Below are 19765 nucleotides of genomic sequence, written 5' to 3' on the forward strand. Positions count from 1 at the left end.
TGCAGGGAACTGCCACCCATCAAATCATGTTCCCCTGGGTCTGGGTTCAAGTACTGAGTCTCCTATCTATGAATAATTGCCAAAAAGGCCACAGAACTCATAAACAGTCAAGTTTTTGGCTGGGTGCGGTGGCTCATGCCTGTAATTCCAGCACTTTTGGAGGCAGACTGATCACCTGAGGTCGGGAGTTCAAGACAAGCCTGACCCACATGGAGAAACCCCATCTCTACTAAAAATACAAAATTAGCCAGGTGCGGTGGCTAATTTTTGTATTAAAAATTACAAAAAATGGACTGAGTCCTTACTAAATGGACTGAGTCCTTACTAAATTCTTTCCTATGCTTTTCTGTGTTCCAGACTCCATGGTCACATATTACTTCTTTAATACAGTTTTATTTAGTGACTCTTATTCTAAACTACATCACTATTATCTTCACCTATTTCCTCCTTGCAGTTTTCTATTTCTAGCTGCAGAGTTTCTTCAAGATTTTCTTTTAAACACTGTTCTGCTTGGATCTGCTCTTTTAGGAAAAGTATCTCAGCCTTCAGCTTTTCTTCCACGTGGTCTGCTGCTGTCCGCACATTAATGATGTCCTCACGGTATTTTAATACCAATTCCCGCAGTGCCTGGATTCAACAAATAAATGATTATTGGGTTTGTGAGAGTGAAAGAAAATAAACAAACCAAAGATTTTCTATAACCAGAATTTCAGATGTTATTTAAATGTTCAAAAATTAAGACTTTGACCATTAAGCCACTTAGAGCTTCAGGGTAGGTGGCACATCAGGTTAACATTCAGTAGGTTATAGAAAGGAGACATTTCGGGCCCAATGGTATCTTGTGAGCCACATATTCTTCCCTCAAAACTTTCATAAGAAGAAAAAAAAAAAGGTTAAGTGACTTACAATAAGCCATTCAATAGAAGTAATACCTTAGAACCCTCTACTATTACTTGCAGGCAATTTAGGAGGAGTTAGGAAGTAAAGACAAAAAAGACAAACTCAGTAGCAAGTGTCAACTAAGAGGATAACATTTACTTACTTATTCATTCATTCAGACATTTACTGAACATCTACCACGAGCAAAGTATGACCTTAGGCCAGAGGAAAATAATGGAAAGATGGCTTCCTAAGGTGGTAAGCTGTATAAAATTTTATTTTTCTTCCTAAATTTTCTTCCTAAATTTTAGCTCTAGAAATCCTTCCAGTTACAACCTAAAGCAACTCTAACATAAAAACAGGATTCTCAGATAACAATGCATATAAATTAAACAGTTTTTAAATTCCATAAGATTTATTACTGAGGCAGGTCCAAGAATCAAGGCTTACAACACTGACTACATTCTTAAAGGATTCTTGGAACTTTTTTTTTTTTTCTTTTTCTTGAGATGGGATCTTCCTCTGTCACCCAGACTGGAGTATGGAGTGCAATGGCATAATCATATCTCACCACAGATTCAAACTTCTAGGCTCAAGCCATCCTCCTGCCTCAGCCTCCCAAGTAGCTAGGATTATAGGTACATGCCACCATGCCCAGGTAGTTTTCTTATTTTTTTGTAGAGACACAGTCTCACTGTGTTGCCCAGGTTAGTCTCAATCTCCTGGACTCAAGCAGTCCTCCCACTTCAACCACCCAATGTGCTGAGATTACAGGGAAGCACCACTGTGCCCCACCTGGATTCTTGAACATTTTAAAATCTAGGACTAGCCAAGCACAGTGGCTCATGGCTGTAATCCCAGCACTTTGGGAGGCCAATGCAGGAAGATCACTTGAGGTCAGGAATTTGAGACCAGCCTGGCCAAAATGGTGAAACCCTGTCTCTACTAAAAATACAGAAATTAGCTGGATGTGGTGGCACACACCTGTAGTCCCAGCTACTCAGGAGGCTGAGGCAGGAGAATCACTTGAACCCGGGAGGCGGAGGTTGCAATAAGCTGAGATTGCACCACTGCACTCCAGCATGGTTGATAGAGCAAGACTCTGTCTCAAAATAAATAAAATCTAGGAATAAAAAGTCTCTAAAGAACATAGAAGACGGTATTTTTTCCTGACAAAGAGAAAAAATCTAACAGAGGTGGAAGATGGTAAAACAGTGATTTTAAGCTGACAGCAAAAGTAGACAGGTGCCCGATACCTTTTTTTTTTTTTAAATTTGGACAGGGTCTCACTCTGTCACCCAGGCTGGAGGGCAGTGACACGATCTCAGCTCACTGCAGCTTTGACCTCCTGGGCTCAGGCGATCCGTCCCATTTCAGCCTCCCAAGTAGTTGCAGCTGGGACTACTACAAGTGTGTGCCAACATGCCTGGCTAATTTCTTTTTTTGTTTCAGTAGTGTCAGGGAAGGTGACGCCAGCCTGTTGCCCAGGCTGGTGTTGAACTCTTGAGCTCGAGCAATCCACCTGCCTTGGCCTCCCAAAGTGCTGGGATTGCAGGCCTGAGTCACTATACTTTCTTTTGATGAGAGCAGTCACCAATTCAGAAAGAAAAGGCAGCTCTCCCAAGAGTGCCTGTAACATAAGCTGAGATGATAAGAAGTTGGGGAAAGGTGGGGGACAGCAAGGAGCTAATGGCAAGGTAGACAACTGGTTTTCTGTAAATGATGAAATAAAAAACAGTCATGTTAATACATATATAGGAAAAAAGAATGAGGTCCAAATTGTAGAGGTTGGATCTGTAGGGTATAATTAGGGAAAACTTCTACTAAGATTTCCTTAAAAAGGAAAAAAAAAAAACAGATACAAAGATTGGATAGGACAGGCATGGTGGCTCACACCTGCAATCCCAGCACTTTGGGAGACTGAGGCGGGCTGAATACTTGAGATCAGGGCTTTGAGACCAGCCCGGCCAACATGGCGAAACCCTGTCTCTACTAAAAATACAAAAAAAAAATTAGCCCAGCATGATGCTGGCACATGCTTGTAATCCCAGCTATTCAAGAGGCTGAGGCAGGAGAATCACTTGAACTCAGGAGGCAGAGATTGCAATGAGCCAAGATTGCGCTCTACTGCACTCCAGCCTGGGCGACAGAGTGAAACTGTGTCTCAACAACTAAAAATTAAAAATAAAGCTTGGATAATGTCAAGGAGACAATTATGAATGTCTCTGGGAAAACAGTTTTGTAGCCCAGGTTTACCCAACCAGAGAAGAATGTAAGTGACCAAAAGTGTCATCTTTGCTCAGGCAAGGTGGTTCACTTGAGGTCAGGAGTTTGAGACCAGCCTGGCCAACATGGTGAAACCCTGTTTATACTATAAATACAAAACATTAGCTAGGCATGCTTGTAATCCCAGCTACTTGGGAGGCTGAGGCAGGAGAACTGTTTGAGCCCGGGAGGCAGAGGTTGCAGTGAGCTGAGATAGAGAACCCACCATTGCACTCCAGCCTGGGTGACAGATAATATATTTCAGACAGATAAAATATTATCTGTCTCAAAACAAAAGTCTCATCTTTATGGACAGAAAAATGGTGGGTAACCTTTCAAGTACTAGACACAAAAACAAACATCATAAGCAGCCAGCACGGTAATCCCTTCAAACATTTAATTTCTGGCACACTCTCAATCTGGTCCCACAAAAATAACTTACAGATCTTTAAAACATTGGGCTATGTGAAAGAAGATGGACACAAAAGACCACATATTATATGATTCTGTTCACAGGAAAGTCCGGCATAGGGACAGCTATAGAGGCAGAAGTAAATTAGTAGTTGCTTAACGTTAAGGGAGGAGGGGGAATAAGGATGGTAGCTAAAGGGCAAAGTGTTACTTTTCGTGTGTGCGTGTGTGTGTGTGTGTGTGTGTGTGTGTACTCGGGTCACAAGGAGTTACTTTTTGAGGTGACGAAAATGTTCTAGGCCAGGCATGGTGGCTCACCCCTGTAATCCCAGCAGTTTAAGAGACGAAGGCGGGCAGATCACAAGGTCAGGAGATGGAGACCATCCTGGCTAACATGGTGAAATCCTGTCTCTGCTAAAAATACAAAAAATTAGCCAGGCGTGGTGGTATGCACCTATAATCCCAGCTAATCAGGAGGCTGAGGCAGGAGAATCTCTTGAACCCAGGAGGCAGAGTTTGCAGTAAGCCAAGATCAAACCTCTGCACTCCAGCCTGGGCGACAGAGCAAGACTCTGTCTCAAAAAAAAAAAAAAAAAAAAAGAATGTCTAAAACTGATTGTGACAATGTTTGCACATATCTGTGAGTACAGCAAAAACCAAGGAATGGCACACTTTAAACGGGTGAATTGGCATGTGAATGATATCTGAAATCGGAATAAAACTGTTTATATAAAAAACATATGGTCATTTCAGAAAATACACTTGTTTACATTTTTTATCATGTGGAAATTAAGTTACCTCTATAGTGTCTGGGAGGATGAAGTCTTCTGCTTGCTGTAATGACACATGCAAGCTATGCTTTCCCTGGAGACTGTCATTATCTTTCTGTAACCTCACCAGCTCTTCTGAAACCTGTTCCCGTGACTGCATCAGCACTGCCTAAAATAGAAATAGATACTAATCACAGCCAGAAAGGTAAATCCAGTCTGATGATAGCTATACCAAGAAAAACAAGACCAAATTAAAGGAGTGCTAAGGATGGAGGGGTATATGAGAAAGTTCTGCTAGAGTTAGAAAAAGCAGCTCAGAGCATGTACTCTAAGACAACTCCTGTTTCCTCATGGCATGCATTCAACAGAAAGCAGGGAGAAACAAAAAGCAGTGTCTTTATTTCCCATTACCTATACATCTGTTCAAGCTCGGATCACTGTCAATGGCCCAGCAGCCCCAAATACTGGAAGTCATCAAGAGGATCTAAGCTCAGGAATCATAGGGCACTTGAGAAGCTATTCTTAAAATGGGACATGATCCCACTCTGGTTGTTGATGTATAAGACAGTTTTAGGTATTTCATATTATCTGTATCAATATAAAAGTTATTCCAGCAAATCCGAGTAGAAGTTCTACAAAAGCATGTGACTCCTGCTAATCTGTGATACTAAGTCACTTACCTTAAGGGTACACATAAATGTAAATTATGCTTTCATACAACATTTGTTTTGCAGCTTCTATATGCTATTTTGCTGCCCACAGGAAATACAGAGAGAAAAGACAGACTTTGCCCGGGAAAAGCCCATGGTCCAACAAAGGAGAAAGACAAGTAAACCAAAAACTACTCTACAGTATCATAAAGTGTTACGACAGAGACTGGGTACTGCAGTGATAAAAGGATAAAAGGGTACCTAATTTGGGGCAGGAAATTGAGGAGAGGGTTAGAGAACACTTCCCAAAGGAGGCGATGACTTAGCTGCATCCTGAAGGACACAGATCCTAGAGACAGGCAGTCAAGGTCATGCAAATGCTCTGGCTAAACCCCACTGGCTCTTATTTCTTCAGACTAGAATTAGCTGTGTTTTATGATCATTTTCAACGCATTTACAACAAAATCTTAGCATCACACCACCTTTTGGATATGAAAGAAGGGAAAGAAGAATATGTATATATTTGGTTATTTTTGTAAAGAGAAAAACAGAAGGTCAAGCCAAAAATAAATGATTACTTATGAAAATGGGTGGAAATGGGGTGAAAAGGATAGGGAATGGAAATGGAGCTGAGTATTTACTTTTATACTTTTGATTTATGAACCATGTTGCATATACAAAACATAAAAAAGAAAAATTAAATCTGAAAATACAAAGAGAAACAAATGGAGCTAACTACATATCAAATTCATAATACAACCACAGAGAAAAAAAACTAACTTTTGAACATAGTACTTAAACTGTAAACCCTTAGCTGAGATACAGTCTAAGGGCAGAAAGAACTACAAAGAAATGCTGACCTTCACTTAGTAGATTTGGTGTTGGTAGCAATATTGATGTAGTCATTCAAACTATTTTGTCCCTACCTTAACCAAGCGATCAAATTTAACATCCCCAGTATGGAACCACCCATCATTAATGTGCCTCATGATGAACCTTCCACTGAGTCATTTCATTTATGAAGTATTCTTGCCAAAATGTCTAACCTGAATCAAATCACAAGGAGATAATCAGACAAATGAATTCTACAAGACAGCTGGCCTAAAACAAAGCAACTGGCCTGGATTCTTAAAAAAAAAAAAAAAAAGAGTGGGAGACTATTCCAGATTCAAAGTGACTACAGTGATATGACAACAAGATGCGATATGTGATCACTGATTGGTTCCTGGGTCAAAATATAGAAAATATAAAAAGGAAAACCACCACTAAAAAGTAATCAAGGACTTACTGGGATGACTGGTTAAATTTTAAGGATGTAATAATAGTATTGTAGCGATGCAGAACAACTCTTTGTTTTAGGAAATACATACTAAAATATTTATGACTGTCATGTCTACAACTTAACTCCAAATAGTCCAGCAAAAACAAACCAAAACATACATACATATACGTCATATACCTACAAACATACACAGAGAGACAGAGAACAAGGGCAAGCACGCACTAACGTGGTGAGTTTCTCTTACTCATGTTAATTCCAACAAAATGGTCATGTATTTGAGTTCACAGGACCTCAACCTTAATTTCAACAATTCGCCAGTGTCACACACACTCATTTTAAGTGAAACCAGCTTGAAAAGTGTCTGAAAAGGCAGATGGGCCTTAAAAGACAAGAAGGAAAGATGCAAGAGGATAAAGGAGTGCAGGCAGCTCACCACTATGAAGTTGTCAGTATTTAACAGTGGTTGTTACACCAGTGTTATTATTTTGTATTGTCTAATTAGAGAAAACATATAAGGCAGGGTGCGGTGGCTCACACCTGTAATCCCAGCATTTTGTGAGGCCAAGGTGGGTGGATCACGAGGTCAGGAGTTCGAGACCAGCCTGGCCAACATGGTGAAACCCTGTCTATACTAAAAATACAAAAATTAGCTGGGCGTAGTGGCTCATGCCTGTAATCCCAGCTACTTGGGACGCTGAGACAGGAGAACTGCTTGAACCTGAGAGGTGGAGGTTGCACTGAACCGAGATCGTGCCACTGCACTCCAGCTTGGCGACAGAGCAAGACTCTGTCTCAAAAGAAAGAAAAAAAGAGAAAACATGAAACCATGGGTCACTGATTAGGATGAGATTCTCTCCAACAGAACAGGTCTAGGATTTAGGGATCAGCTCAAAGGCCATTCAGATACTGACCTAATAACAATTAAAAATGTACAATTACCATTCCACCCAAGGCTTTTTTTTTAAACCTGTCATCCCCAGGTAAGCAGCTTTGTAGAATCATCCCAGTAGGGCCATCTCTACTATAGTTTAGTTGAAGCCATCAGATGTAGGCTCCAACTTTGAGAAAAATAACACAAATGCAGCCAGACTGGTGAGGAGGGAGGCTCAAGCCTGGGGAACTATCTGGAAAGGTTCCAGCCAGCCCTTGCATAATAAGATTCTGTCCCCATCCCTTGAAGGATGGCCTTCTGGAAGTTCCCCAACACCACAACAGTTACTTGTTTTTTTCATAACCCCTGTGAAACTAATAAGGTTATTCTTGGCTGGGCACAGTGGCTCATGCCTGTAACCCCAGCACTTTGGGAGGCTGAGGCGGGCAGATCACCTGAGGTCGGAGGTTCGAGATCAGCCTGACCAAATGGAGAAATCCTGTCGTCTCTAAAAATAAACACACACACACACACACACACACACACACACACACACACACCCCACTAATGATAGCTTAGGAGCTAAAAAAAAAAAAAAAAAAAAATCACAAAAAAATAAGGTTCTTTTTGAGATGGAGCCTCACTCTGTTGCTCAGGCTGGAGTGCAGTGGCACCATCTCGGCTCACTGCAACCTCCACCTCCCAGGTTCAAGCGATTCTCCTGCCTCAGCCTTCTGAGTAGCTGGGAATACAGGTACGTGCCACCATGCCTGGCTAATTTTTTGCATGTTTAGCAGAGGCGTGGTTTCTCCATGTTAGTCATGCTGATCTTGAACTCCCAACCTCAAGTGATCCACCCACCTCAGACTCCCAAAGTGCTGGGATTACAGGCATTAGCCACAGTGCCCAGCTGTAATCTTTTGTATTTTTAGTAGAGACGGGATTTCACCATGTTAGCCAAGATGGTCTCGATCTCTTGACCTCGTGATCCGCCCACCTCAGCCTTCCAAAGTGCTGAGATTAAAGGTGTGAGACACCATGCCTGGCCCTAATAAGTTTATTCTATAAATTAGCCATCCAGGAAAATCACAAAATGACTGGTCAAAAGCTGCACCAGCTATGACTCTAAAATATTTCAATTTTTTAGCTTTTATTTGGAATTCAAAATTAAATGTATGTCCATAGTTTATTCTGTTTAGGTTTCCCAAATCAGAAAAATAAGTTAAACAATGAGAAAAAATTTTGTTTGATCAGAAAGTAGTTTTAAAAAGGAATACTGTCTTTAGAATATTTTGTCCATTACTAATGTTCTACAGTCCCTGGAGAACACAATAGTAACTACTTTGGACAGGATGACAAAGTCATATGAAAGATGATGTCAAAATAGAACAAAAATGGAATATATGTAACATAGTTATCATTTACTTAAAATGTTAACTTACCATCTGTTCCTGAACATCCCTCTTTGCCTGGGAAAACCCCTGTTGTAACTCTTCAAGTAAGATCTCGGATGCTTGGGCTCTTAGGACAAGTGCAGAGATCTTTTAGAAAAAACACATTCATAGAAATATAGTTAGGAAATTGGTTATTCTGAAACTAACTCTTCCATCTTCTCATTATTTAGTGTCCAGAGCTGATAATATATTACTTCATGGTAACCACTCACCACCATTCAACAGCTACGTGCACGTCTGCTGTGTGCAAAGCCTTGTCCTTTCAGATAACACAAGGCAATGCCAAAGCCCCTGAGTCACATGTAGCCATACATTAACAAAGGGCATTCTACTAGTGTCAAGAAAGATATTAACTCACGTGACCTAGTTGTAGCTATGTTTAAAGATGTTCTTTAAAAAAAAATCAGGCTGGGTGCAGTGGCTCACACCTATAATCCCAACACTTTGGGAGACTGAGGCAGGTGGATCACCTGAGGTCAGAAGTTCAAGACCAGCCTGGCCAACACAGTGAAATCCCACGTCTATTAAAAGTACAAAAATTAGCTGGGCCTGTAATCCCAGCTACTCGGAGGCTGAGGTAGGAGAATTGCTTGAACCCGGGAAGTGGAGGTTGCAGTGAGCCAAGATTGTGCCATTGCACTCCAGCCTAGGTGACAAGAGTTAAACTCCATTTCAAAAAAAAAAAAAATTAATAAAAATGTGAAATCAGGCCCACAAAACATCACACATTTAAAGGATAAATGAAATCTTTTCTGAACTAGCTGCAATCTTTAACTTGCTACAATTCAAGTAATTTATACATGAGTAATATCAATGAATTATAAACTCCCTTGAATTAGTTTCAATGTTCCTAAGGAGGGGTTTATTTGAAAATTGATGAATCATACATAAAAATTGTAAGTGGAAATGATTTTATTTAGACATTTTAAAAATAATTACTGTCAGAATTCTGCTTCCAAAAAAAAAAAAAAAAAAAGAATTCTGCTTCTAATAGTGGTGGATTAGGTAATATTAATCAACCTCCCTATTGAGAATTAGAAAAACTGTATGAAAATATATCTACTTGAAGGCACTGGAGAACTAACAAAGGAAAAAAGAATCACAGAGAAAAGGACCAGGACAAGGACAAATGAAGAGTGGAACAGTCCTCTAGAAGAATGTGCTACACTTCTAAGTAACAGCTGTGACAGACGTGACACTGAGAAGCCCAGGAGAGTGTCGGAGAGCCCCAGGATGAGGTGGCATAGGTGAAGAGTTCAGGTCCTACCTAGCAAAGGGATCCCTGGTAAACATCCTGCCCTTTGGCTTGGATCCCCCAAAAGGGCCACACCCTAGGGGAAGGGAAGAATTTTAAATAATTCAATCTTTGTCGGGGCACAGTGGTTTATGCCTGTAATCCCAGCACTTTGGGAGGTCGAGGTGGGCAGATCACCTGAGGTCAGGAGTTTGAGACCAGCCTGGCCAATATGGTGAAACCCTGTCTCAACTAAAAAAAAAAAAAATTAGCCAGGCATGGTGGTACATGCCTGTAGTCCCAGCTACTCAGGAGGCTGAAGCACAAGAATCACTTGAACCCAGGAACTGGAGGTTGCAGTGAGCCAAAATGGAGCCATTGCACTCCAGCCTGGTCAACAAAGCAGGACTCGGGGGGAAAAAAAAAAAAAATCCAATCTTTATAACTTTATATCATCTCAAATCCTATAACTGGATTAAAGTGATTCAAGATTGTTAGTACCAATATTTATTTGCCTGCCTCTCAAGGAAAATGGCATCATACTAGAATTTATATTATTTCAACTATTTTTTACATACAATGCCCAGCACTTAAAATGTGCAAGGAAATATAAAATAAGACAGAAAAACAGACAATAGAAAACAGGTCCACCATGAATCCAGATATGTGAGTTATTAGATACCTGGCATGTTCCAAAATTTAAAGTTGACAGAGAACTAGAAACGATGACAAATAACCAAACGGAAACAATGAACTGAAAAAAATCAATTACCAAAATTAAAAATTCAATGGACAGATTTACAGGTAAGATCCATGTGAAGAAAAAAAAATCAGTTGAAGTGAAAGATTTGAAAAAAGTAAACAAAGACAAAAAGATGGAAAGTATAGAAGAGAGGCTAAGAGGCATGCAGATGCAGTAAGAAGGTGTAACATGGGCCGGGTGCGGTGGCTCATGCCTGTAATCCCAGCACTTTGGAAGGCCAAGGCGGGTAGATCACAAGGTCAAGAGATAGAGACCATCCTGGCCAACATGGTGAAACCTCATCACTACTAAAAATAAAAAAATTAGCGGGGCATGGTGGCACATACCGGTAATCCCAGCTACTCGGGAGGCTGAGGCAGGACAATCGCTTAAACCCGAGAGGCGGAGATTACAGTGAGCCAAGATTTCGCCACTGCACGCCCGCCTGGCAACAGAGAGAGACTCCGACTCAAAAAAAAAAAAAAGGTGTAACATATAAACTATCTAAAGAATGGCCAATGGAAATATCTAATAGAACTAAAAAATAAGCCTGTGCAACAACCTCCTAATTTCACACCTTCTCAAAGAAAATTAGTCTCCATGTCCATCAAAAGACATGTACAAGAATATTCAAAGAAAACATACAATAGCCATAAACTAGAAACAACCTAAATGTCCCTCAACTGTAGTATGAATAAACAACTGTATATCCTAGTAAAAGAATATTCAAACCATGAAAAAATACCTACTGATACACCAAACACTACGGATGAATCTCACCGACCTAATGATGGCCAAGTAGACTAGATATGAAAGGCTACACACTGCATGATTCCATTTATATGACATTTAAGAACTAAAATGCTAAAATACAGTGTTAAAGTCAGCATAGTAGCTATCTCTATGCACAGGTAGGTCGAGTATTTATTGACTAGGAAAAGGCATGGGTATATTAGAAATGTTCTGTATCTTGATCTGGATGAAGACTACCCTGGTAACATTTTTCGTATGTTAACATTTATCAAATTGTATACTTGAGCTTTGTGCACTTTACTGTAAGAAATACAAGTTTTTATTTGTTTTATTTTTCTTTTGTTTAGAGACAGGGTCTTGCTCTATTGCTCAGGCTGGAGTACAATGGAGCGATCACAGCTCAATGCAACCTCTATCTCCTGGGCTCAACTGATCCTGTTGCCTCAAGTAGCTAGGACTACACACACGAGCCACCATGCCTGGCTAATTTTATTTGAATTTTTTAGTAGAGATGGAGTCTCGCTATGTTGCCTGGGCTGGCCCCAAACTTCTGTCCTCAAGCAATCCTCCCACCTCAGCCTCCCAAAGTACTGGGATTACAGGCATAAGCCACTGTACCCAACTCAAGTTTTTCAGACACATAATGGCTAAGAATTTTCCAATTATGATATAAGACATCAATTCAAAGATTTGAGAATACCTATGAAGCCTAAACAGGAAAAGTATGAAGAAAAATACACTAGTAATAGCAGAGTGAAATTGCTAAAAACAAAAGATACACACCCACACAAAATCTTTAGGTTGGGCACAGTGGCTCACACCTCTAATCCCAGAACTTCAAGAGGTTAAAGTGAGAGGATTACTTGAGCCCAGAAGTTCAAGACCAGCCTGGGTAACACAGCAAGACACCGTCTCTATCATTTTTTTTAGTCTTTATTTTTTTTTTATTCATTTATTTTTGAGACAGAGTCTCACTCTTGTCACCCAGGCTGGAGTGTGGTGGCACAGTCTCGGCTCACTGCAACCTCTGCCTCCTGGGTTCAAGTGATTCTCCTGCCTCAGCTTCCTGAGTAGCTCGGATTACAGGCGCCCACCACCAAACCTGGCTAATTTTTATATTTTTTATTAGCGACAGGGTTTCGCTGTTAGCCAGGCTGGTGGTAAAACCTTGTCTCTACTAAAAATACAAAATTTATCAGGGCGTGGTGGCAGGTGCCTACAATCCCAGCTATTCAGGAGGCTATTGCAGGAAAATCACTTGAACCTGGGAGGTAGAGGTTACAATGAGCCGAGGTTTCGTCACTGCACTCCAGCCTGGGGCACAGAGCGAGACTTCGTCTGAAAAAAAAAAATTAGCCAGGTGTGGTGGCGGGCATCTCCAAACACAGCTACTCAGGAGGCTGAGGGAGGAGAATCACTTGAGCTGGAGAGGCAGAGGTTGCAGTGAGGTGAGGTTGTGCCACTGCACTCCAGCCTGGGCCACAGAGTGACAAGTGAGACTCCATCTAAAAAAAAAGATAACTCTGGGCAGAGCGCAGTGCCTCATGACTATAATCCCAGCATTTTGGGAGACCAAGGCAGGCAGGTTAACTGAGGTCAGGAGTTTGAGGCCAGCCTGGTAAAACTGCATCTCTACTAAAAATAAAAAAAAATTAGCTGGGCTTGGTGGCAGGCGCCTGTATTCCCAGCTACTCAGGATGCTGAGGCAGGAGAATACAAAAATTATCCAGGTGTGGTGGTGACTGCCTGTAGTCCTAGCTACTCAGGGGGCTGAAGCAGGAAAACCACTTGAACCCGGGAGGCAGAGCTTGCAGTCAGCAGAGATCGCACCACTGCACTCTGGCCTGGGTGACAGAGTGAGAGTCCATCTCAAAAATAAAACAAAAAATATAAGCTACTGAGTAAAAGTAGCTGCAACACTTATCACCAAAAGATTCTAACAAGATTACATAAAGGACACCTAACAAATCAGTTTTTAAAGACCAAAAAAAGTAAAATAGACCCAATAGAAAGATGAGTATAAGACCTAAGCAGGAATCTCTCACACACACAATAGCCCAATGGCCAAGAAACATGAAAACTGCTAAATAACTTCAATGGTCATTAGAGAAATGCAAACTAAGCCACGATGAAATACTATTACACACCCACTACAATGGCTATAATTAAAGTAACAAAATGACATTTTTCAAGACCTTGGAACCACAGGAACTGTCATACGTTGCTGGTAGATGTATAAACTGGTATAACCACTTTGAAAACTATCTGGCATTATTTGTACCCAAGCATTCCACTCCTAGTTATATATCCTGCAGAAACATGTCCAACAAAGGAACATTATTCATAATATCCCAGAACTGGAAACAACTAAAATATCAATCAGCATTAGTATGGATAAATTATGGTATATCCGTATAATGGTATGACTATTCAACAATGAAAATGAACAAACTTACTCTATGCATCATGAGTAGGAATACCACACTGCTGAACAGAGGAAGACAGACACAAAAGAACACAAAATGAAGTATGACTTCATTTTCTAAAGTTAAAGCACAGACTAACCTAATGATGTTAGAAGGTAGGACAGTGGCTGCCTGTCGGGAGGGGTTGTACGTGCAGGGGAAAGTGAGGGCTTCTGGGGTACTGGCTAATACTGCCTAATATTCTACTGCTTGATCTCAATGGCGGTTACACAGATGTGAGTTCTGCTATGTTTGGTGTATCTGCATATGTTTTGGTTTTCCATGTTGCTATACTTTTTAAAAGTTTTAAATAATTAGTATCTTTGTCAGCAAGTTTCTACTGCAGCAGGAAAACCTAATTAATACAAAAAAAAAAGAAGAATCAGAACCTCCTGCCATTTACTGACCAATTATAACAAAAGTTATTTTTTAAAAATTTGTAAAACAGGTATCACAGAATGATCAGTAAGAAATCTTTTTACCTGGGGAAAAATCAAACTGCCAAATCTTCAAGGCAAAAGAAACATGACTGTATTTTTTAAATGTTTTATTTGAATAACCCAGTCATCCCTCACTTACCTGGTGACTGGAATCTTCAGTGCTTTGCTTTATGAAGTCTTCTAGCTCCTGCTTATCTTTCATTGTCTTCTCTAACTGGTCATTAGCTTGTCTTAGCATCAGCTGTAGTTTTTTCACCTATATCATTTTAAAAGTCAATCAGAAAGAAAAACCAGAATCCTTTTATAAATTTTTTTAAAAATCTACAGAATTTTTTAAAATATCTTCTTTTTTCTAGGAAACACCACAGATTTTTCAATTCAGACAGAAAAAAGATAAATGACCTCAAGAGACAACTATCCTGTGCTTTACAGTTAACAAATCATTTTTTACACACTTCCCATCTGAAAACATCTGCTTCTTCCCCGGATCCTCTAGGCTATGACACTGTTTTTCCTGACGAGAAGTCTATCCTCTGTCTCCAATCTACAATCCACACTAACACCATAAATTTTGTAAAAGTGAAATCATATCATTTCCCTACTTAAAACCCTAAGTGCCTTAATGTTTTGTTTTGTTTTTGTTTTTGAGACCTAGTTTTGTTCTTGTTGCCCAGGCTGGAGTGCAATGGCACCATTTCGGCTCACTGCAACCTCTGCCTCCCAGGTTCAAGAGATTCTCCTGCCTCAGCCTCCCAACTAGCTGGGATTAAAGGCTTACACCACCATCCCGGGCTAATTTTTGTATTTTTAGTAAAGGTGTGGTTTCACCATGTTGGGTCAGGCTGGTCTCAAACTCCCGACAAAACCACAGGTGATCTGCCTCTCTTGGCCTCCTGAAGTGCTAGGATTATAGGCAAGAGCCACTGGGCCCAGCTTCAGGGTAAAATTTAAACCCCTCAATCATCACCCCTCCTTAAGTGATGTCATCATGGCCTTCTTTTGTAGCTTACTCTCCCATTATTTTCTAACAATCACCTGCTGTGCCCAGCCACCTAACTATTCATACTTCCTAGAATACATCATTTTCTTCCTTAACTCTTGTTCTTTGTATAATCTTTTCTCTCCTTGGACATCCTTTTCCCAATTCTTTTTATGACTAATTTTTAGCCAGGCTTTAAAACAGTCTACTGAAATGTGTACGGAAATCATTCCCACACCACACTATCAAAGGGGCCAACTACATTAGTTTTGCAAATAGCTTTAGAAATTTATCTTTGAAACATCTATGAGTAAAGCACACAGTGTATGAAGGAACTCAATAGCAATGACATTTGAAAATATGAAACCATCATTCTCATCTGCTTAAAGTTATTTTGAAGACCAAGGGAATCATCTTCATAACAAAGAACAATTTGGAAATATAAGGAAAAAAGTTTCTTTCATATACTTTTACAAGCCTACTCTCATGAATTTCTACATTATTTCCTAAATGCCATCAAGGTACCCATTATCAAACACTGCATTTGAAAAGGTACCAAAGATTTATCAATCTCACATACCAAATCTCCCAAAGCTTAATTTCTGGGAACTTTCTAAACTTAACAAATTTATGACAAGAAGTGAGCAATAAGCAATGAAGGACACAAATTCTGATTAATATAACATTCAATTAAGCTTTTATTCTGTAAGAGGCAATAATCAACCTTTTATCTCCCTTAGATCTCCATATCATACAGTACTTTCCATGTATATAAAATCACTTTTAGGCCTTAGACAGAAGGGGCAGGATAGAAGAGATGAGGCAGTGTCCCTTTAAGATCTGGGCTGACCTGTGCAGATACACAAAAGCAGAGTCCTAGTGAGCTCTCACTAAAAATGTAACTGCCACTGCATGTACCAGGTTATTTCATAACTTGACAAGATGGATATGCTTCATGATGTAAACAGGGCTGGGGGCCGGAGGGGAGGCAATTAACTCTGCACCTCCAATGAAAACTACAACAGAAAACAATTTGGCATATCCAGAAGACACTCACCTGGTCTCTTGTTTCCGCCTCCTGAATCTGAATTCCTTGTAACTGTTTTTCATAATTGGAACACATATCACAACGTCTACCAAGTTTATTTCCAGCATTATGCACCTGAAGGGCACCAAAATAACCTCTTAGGCAAAACAAAATAATTTCACATCACATACTTGAGGTACACATGCATAGTCTTACCAATGGTACTCAAAGTAGAACATGAAGTAAACACTTTCTTCAGGGCCTCACGGCAAACAGTTACAATATAGGGTCACATACTAAAAAGTCAAACTCTCCAGTACAAGTATGATAGACAACGGACACAATTTATTGCCAAGAGGCACAAAACATCACATCTGAGGAAAACACAAAGCAACCAAAAAGTACTAGACCATGGTACTCACAGTTAATACTAACCAACCAGTGGGAAGGAAAAACAAACAAAAACAGTGCTAAATCATCGTTTCACCGGCTCCAATTATAAAATAGGTATGAAACTAGTAAGTAGCACATTCTCACGTATGTTTTACATAAGACCATTGAGAATAGTTTCCTTCAGGCTTAGTAACTGTTCCTCTTATTGACCAATGGCTTCTTTAAAGGGAAGCAGCCTGAGTCAAGGAAAGCACCAGAAGCTGGTTTTGCTACTAAGTCAAAGGGACACTTCAGCAACTCACTTCATCTTTCCTAGCCACTTTTCTCACCAGTAAATGGGGAATAACCATGCCCCAATTGCCTCATTATAATCATAAAGCTAAAGTGAACAGGTATGTTAAAGAGTTTTGTAATCCATAAAGCATTATGCAAATATCTAAGTGTTTATCTCCTAATCTTACCTGTGAATTTACAAATTCTCTAAGGAGGAAAATAAACCTCATTAAAGATTGCCTTTTCTCTCCCATATCCCCAATCCCTCTTTAAACCCACTCCCAGCATCAACAGCAGACAGGCAATTGCGCTTTGGCCTAAAGGAAACATAAAAGCCTGAATCTTAGAATACATTGAGATTATAGAAAACTGCAAAGCAAACCAAAATCAGGTTACGCCAACTTCAATTCAGTAATGCTAGTCAGACAGATTGCTCCACCTTGAGAGTTGGGAGTTCAGGTGGGGAAGTTCACATTCACTGTGATTAGCTAGCTAGCTCCTTTCTCTGTCACAATTACCTGGAATAGCCAAAGCAGACTATGACAAGGGTCAGGTGACACAGGTTAACACCCACTCACTGGCAACATGTACCTGCAGACTCCGGGAACCATCTGCTAAATGAACGATAAATCCCATAACTTCCCAGTGTGCCTCAGAGTGAGCAATAAGAAAAACATGAGAATGGTAACTCACCTCTTTCTGCAAGAGATTCCATTCTGTCTCACTAACTAAACGATAACCACTGGGGGACACGTAGGCACTCTCCATACCCTGGGTAACACTGGAGAGGAGGGACGCCGTCTCTTCTTGTTCTGGTGTCATCGCCTTGATTGCTCTTTCCTGATCTTTGGTTAACATAAACCCACTTGGCATCTGGAGTGACCCAAGGGATGCAGTATCAAAGTTCTCAGACACTGAATCTGCTCCTACCAGTGGTCCAAAATCTGACTCATCCAGGTTTCCAGCAGATTTTGCTTTGTAGTTATAGCCTAAAGCTTTGGATTGCAATGAGCCCGAGGTTCCCAAGCTGTCTGTAGACTGTGCTCTCCTGAGTCCATCTTTAAACATGTCATTGTCCGATTTACTGAAAGGATCTCCAGATGGCAACAGTAAGTCTGCATCTAAGGAATGGACTGAACCATGGGTGCTATCTAAATGCTCCTGAAATATGAAAATAAATATTGCCAAATTAGACACTTCTCTTCATTTTCAAAGACAAAAACTATAATGTATTCTACCACTCATTACACATGATAATCATTAATGTGCTACTTTCATATAATCATTAAACATTTTACCGAGTGTCATTTCTACATGCTGGACATGAAACCAGGCACTCAGGATACATCTGTGAGCAAGATACAATCCCTGACTTCGAGATGCATACAGTTTCAAAAAAAAAAAAAGAAGATAAGTAAGCAGACTATTATAATACTGTGATAAAAGGATGGGCTAGAGCTATGTGCTGAATGCTCTGGAACTCAAAGAGCTCCCAGATATGAAGAGCTGAGGAAAGTCACCTGCAATTCAGTGTTGGGTATGCTGAGTGCAAGGTGCCTGTCGTATATCCAAGTAGAGATGCCCACTTGACAGACAGACACCGAAGTCTTTAGATAAGAGACTTGGGAGTAACTATTGCATAATGATAATTAAAGTCACAGCAGCAAATCAGAACACCTAGGATGAGTGTGTAAGAAAAGAGGGCCAAGGACAGAGTCCTGAGAAAGTCTAACATTTTGAGGATGGGCAAAGGAGTAGCCAGAGTAGTAGAAAGGAAATGATGAGAATGTGGTATTTTCAACCAAAGTGTAATCAACATGTTCAATGTTGTACACTACGTGAAAGAAGACGCAAAAAGTCACATATTGTATAATTCCATCTATTTAAAATGTCCAGAACAAGTAAATCCATAGAGACATAAAACAGATTAGTGGTTGCTAGAGGCTAAGGAGAAGGGAAAATGGGGAGTGACTCTAATGGGTATGGGGTCTCTTTTGGGAATGATAAAAATGTTTTCAAACTAAAATCATTTATGTATATATGCAATGCCACTGAACTGTACACTTTAAATGGTTCATTTTACATTATATGAATTTCATCTCAATTTGTTTTTTTTGAGACAGAGTTTTGCTTTGGCACCCAGGCTGGAGTGCAATGGCACGATCTCTGCTCACTGCAACCTCTGCCTCCCGGGTTCTTCCAATTCTCCTGCCTCAGCCTCCCAAATAGCTGGGACTACAGGCGCACATTGCCATGCCCAGCTAATTTTTTGTATTTTAGTAAAGACAGGGTTTCACCGTGTTACCCAGGCTGGTCTGGAACTCCTGAGCTCAGGCAATCCGCCTGCCAAGGCCTCCCAAAGTGCTAGGATTACAGGCATGAGCCACTGTACCTGGCTGAATTTGACCTCAATTTTCAAACAACATGGTACAGCACATTTCCGAAGGCAAAAAGCAAACCCGTGCCATTACATGAAGCAATTGCATAGTTAGTGGCGACATAAGAAAAATGACTTAGTTTGAAGGCAAATACAGTAAGTTTTCCAATTTTTTTTTTTGAGACGGAGTCTCGTTCTGTCACCCAGGCTGGAGTGCAATGGTGCGATCTCGGCTCACTGTAACCTCTGCCTCCCGGGTTCAATCAATTCTCCTGCCTCAGCCTCCCAAGGAGATGGTGGTGGCCTGTAGGCGCCCACCACCACACCCAGCTAATTTTTTATTTTTAGTAGAGATGGGGTTTCACCATGTTGGCCAGGCTGGTCTTGAACTCCTGACCTCATGATTCGCCCACCTTAGCCTCCCAAAGTGCTGGGATTACAGGCATGAGTCACCCACCGCATGCCCAGCCCCTTCCAACTAAATGTATTCCATTTAAATT

The 19765-nt window shown here is 40.5% G+C and overlaps 1 protein-coding gene across 2 annotated transcripts in view; it reads right to left on the bottom strand.

Annotated features, from left to right (window-relative positions):
* The window catches only part of RABEP1 (rabaptin, RAB GTPase binding effector protein 1), a 126984-nt gene that overhangs the window by 7840 nt on the left and 99379 nt on the right, over window positions 1–19765 (bottom strand). For both annotated transcript variants that reach the window (XM_021672753.2, XM_064367597.1), the window contains exons 9-14: window positions 17582–18049; window positions 16253–16357; window positions 14356–14472; window positions 8571–8669; window positions 4354–4494; window positions 438–627 (exon numbers count right to left, since the gene is read on the bottom strand). In XM_021672753.2, coding sequence (XP_021528428.1) covers window positions 438–627; window positions 4354–4494; window positions 8571–8669; window positions 14356–14472; window positions 16253–16357; window positions 17582–18049 — 1120 coding nt within the window. The remainder of the gene's footprint in view (window positions 1–437; window positions 628–4353; window positions 4495–8570; window positions 8670–14355; window positions 14473–16252; window positions 16358–17581; window positions 18050–19765) is intronic.

The sequence above is a fragment of the Aotus nancymaae genome, unplaced genomic scaffold, assembly GCF_030222135.1.
Source record: "Aotus nancymaae isolate 86718 unplaced genomic scaffold, 86718_ANA_hifiasm-v0.15.2.pri h1tg000072l, whole genome shotgun sequence".
In the NCBI taxonomy this organism is placed as follows: domain Eukaryota; kingdom Metazoa; phylum Chordata; class Mammalia; order Primates; family Aotidae; genus Aotus; species Aotus nancymaae.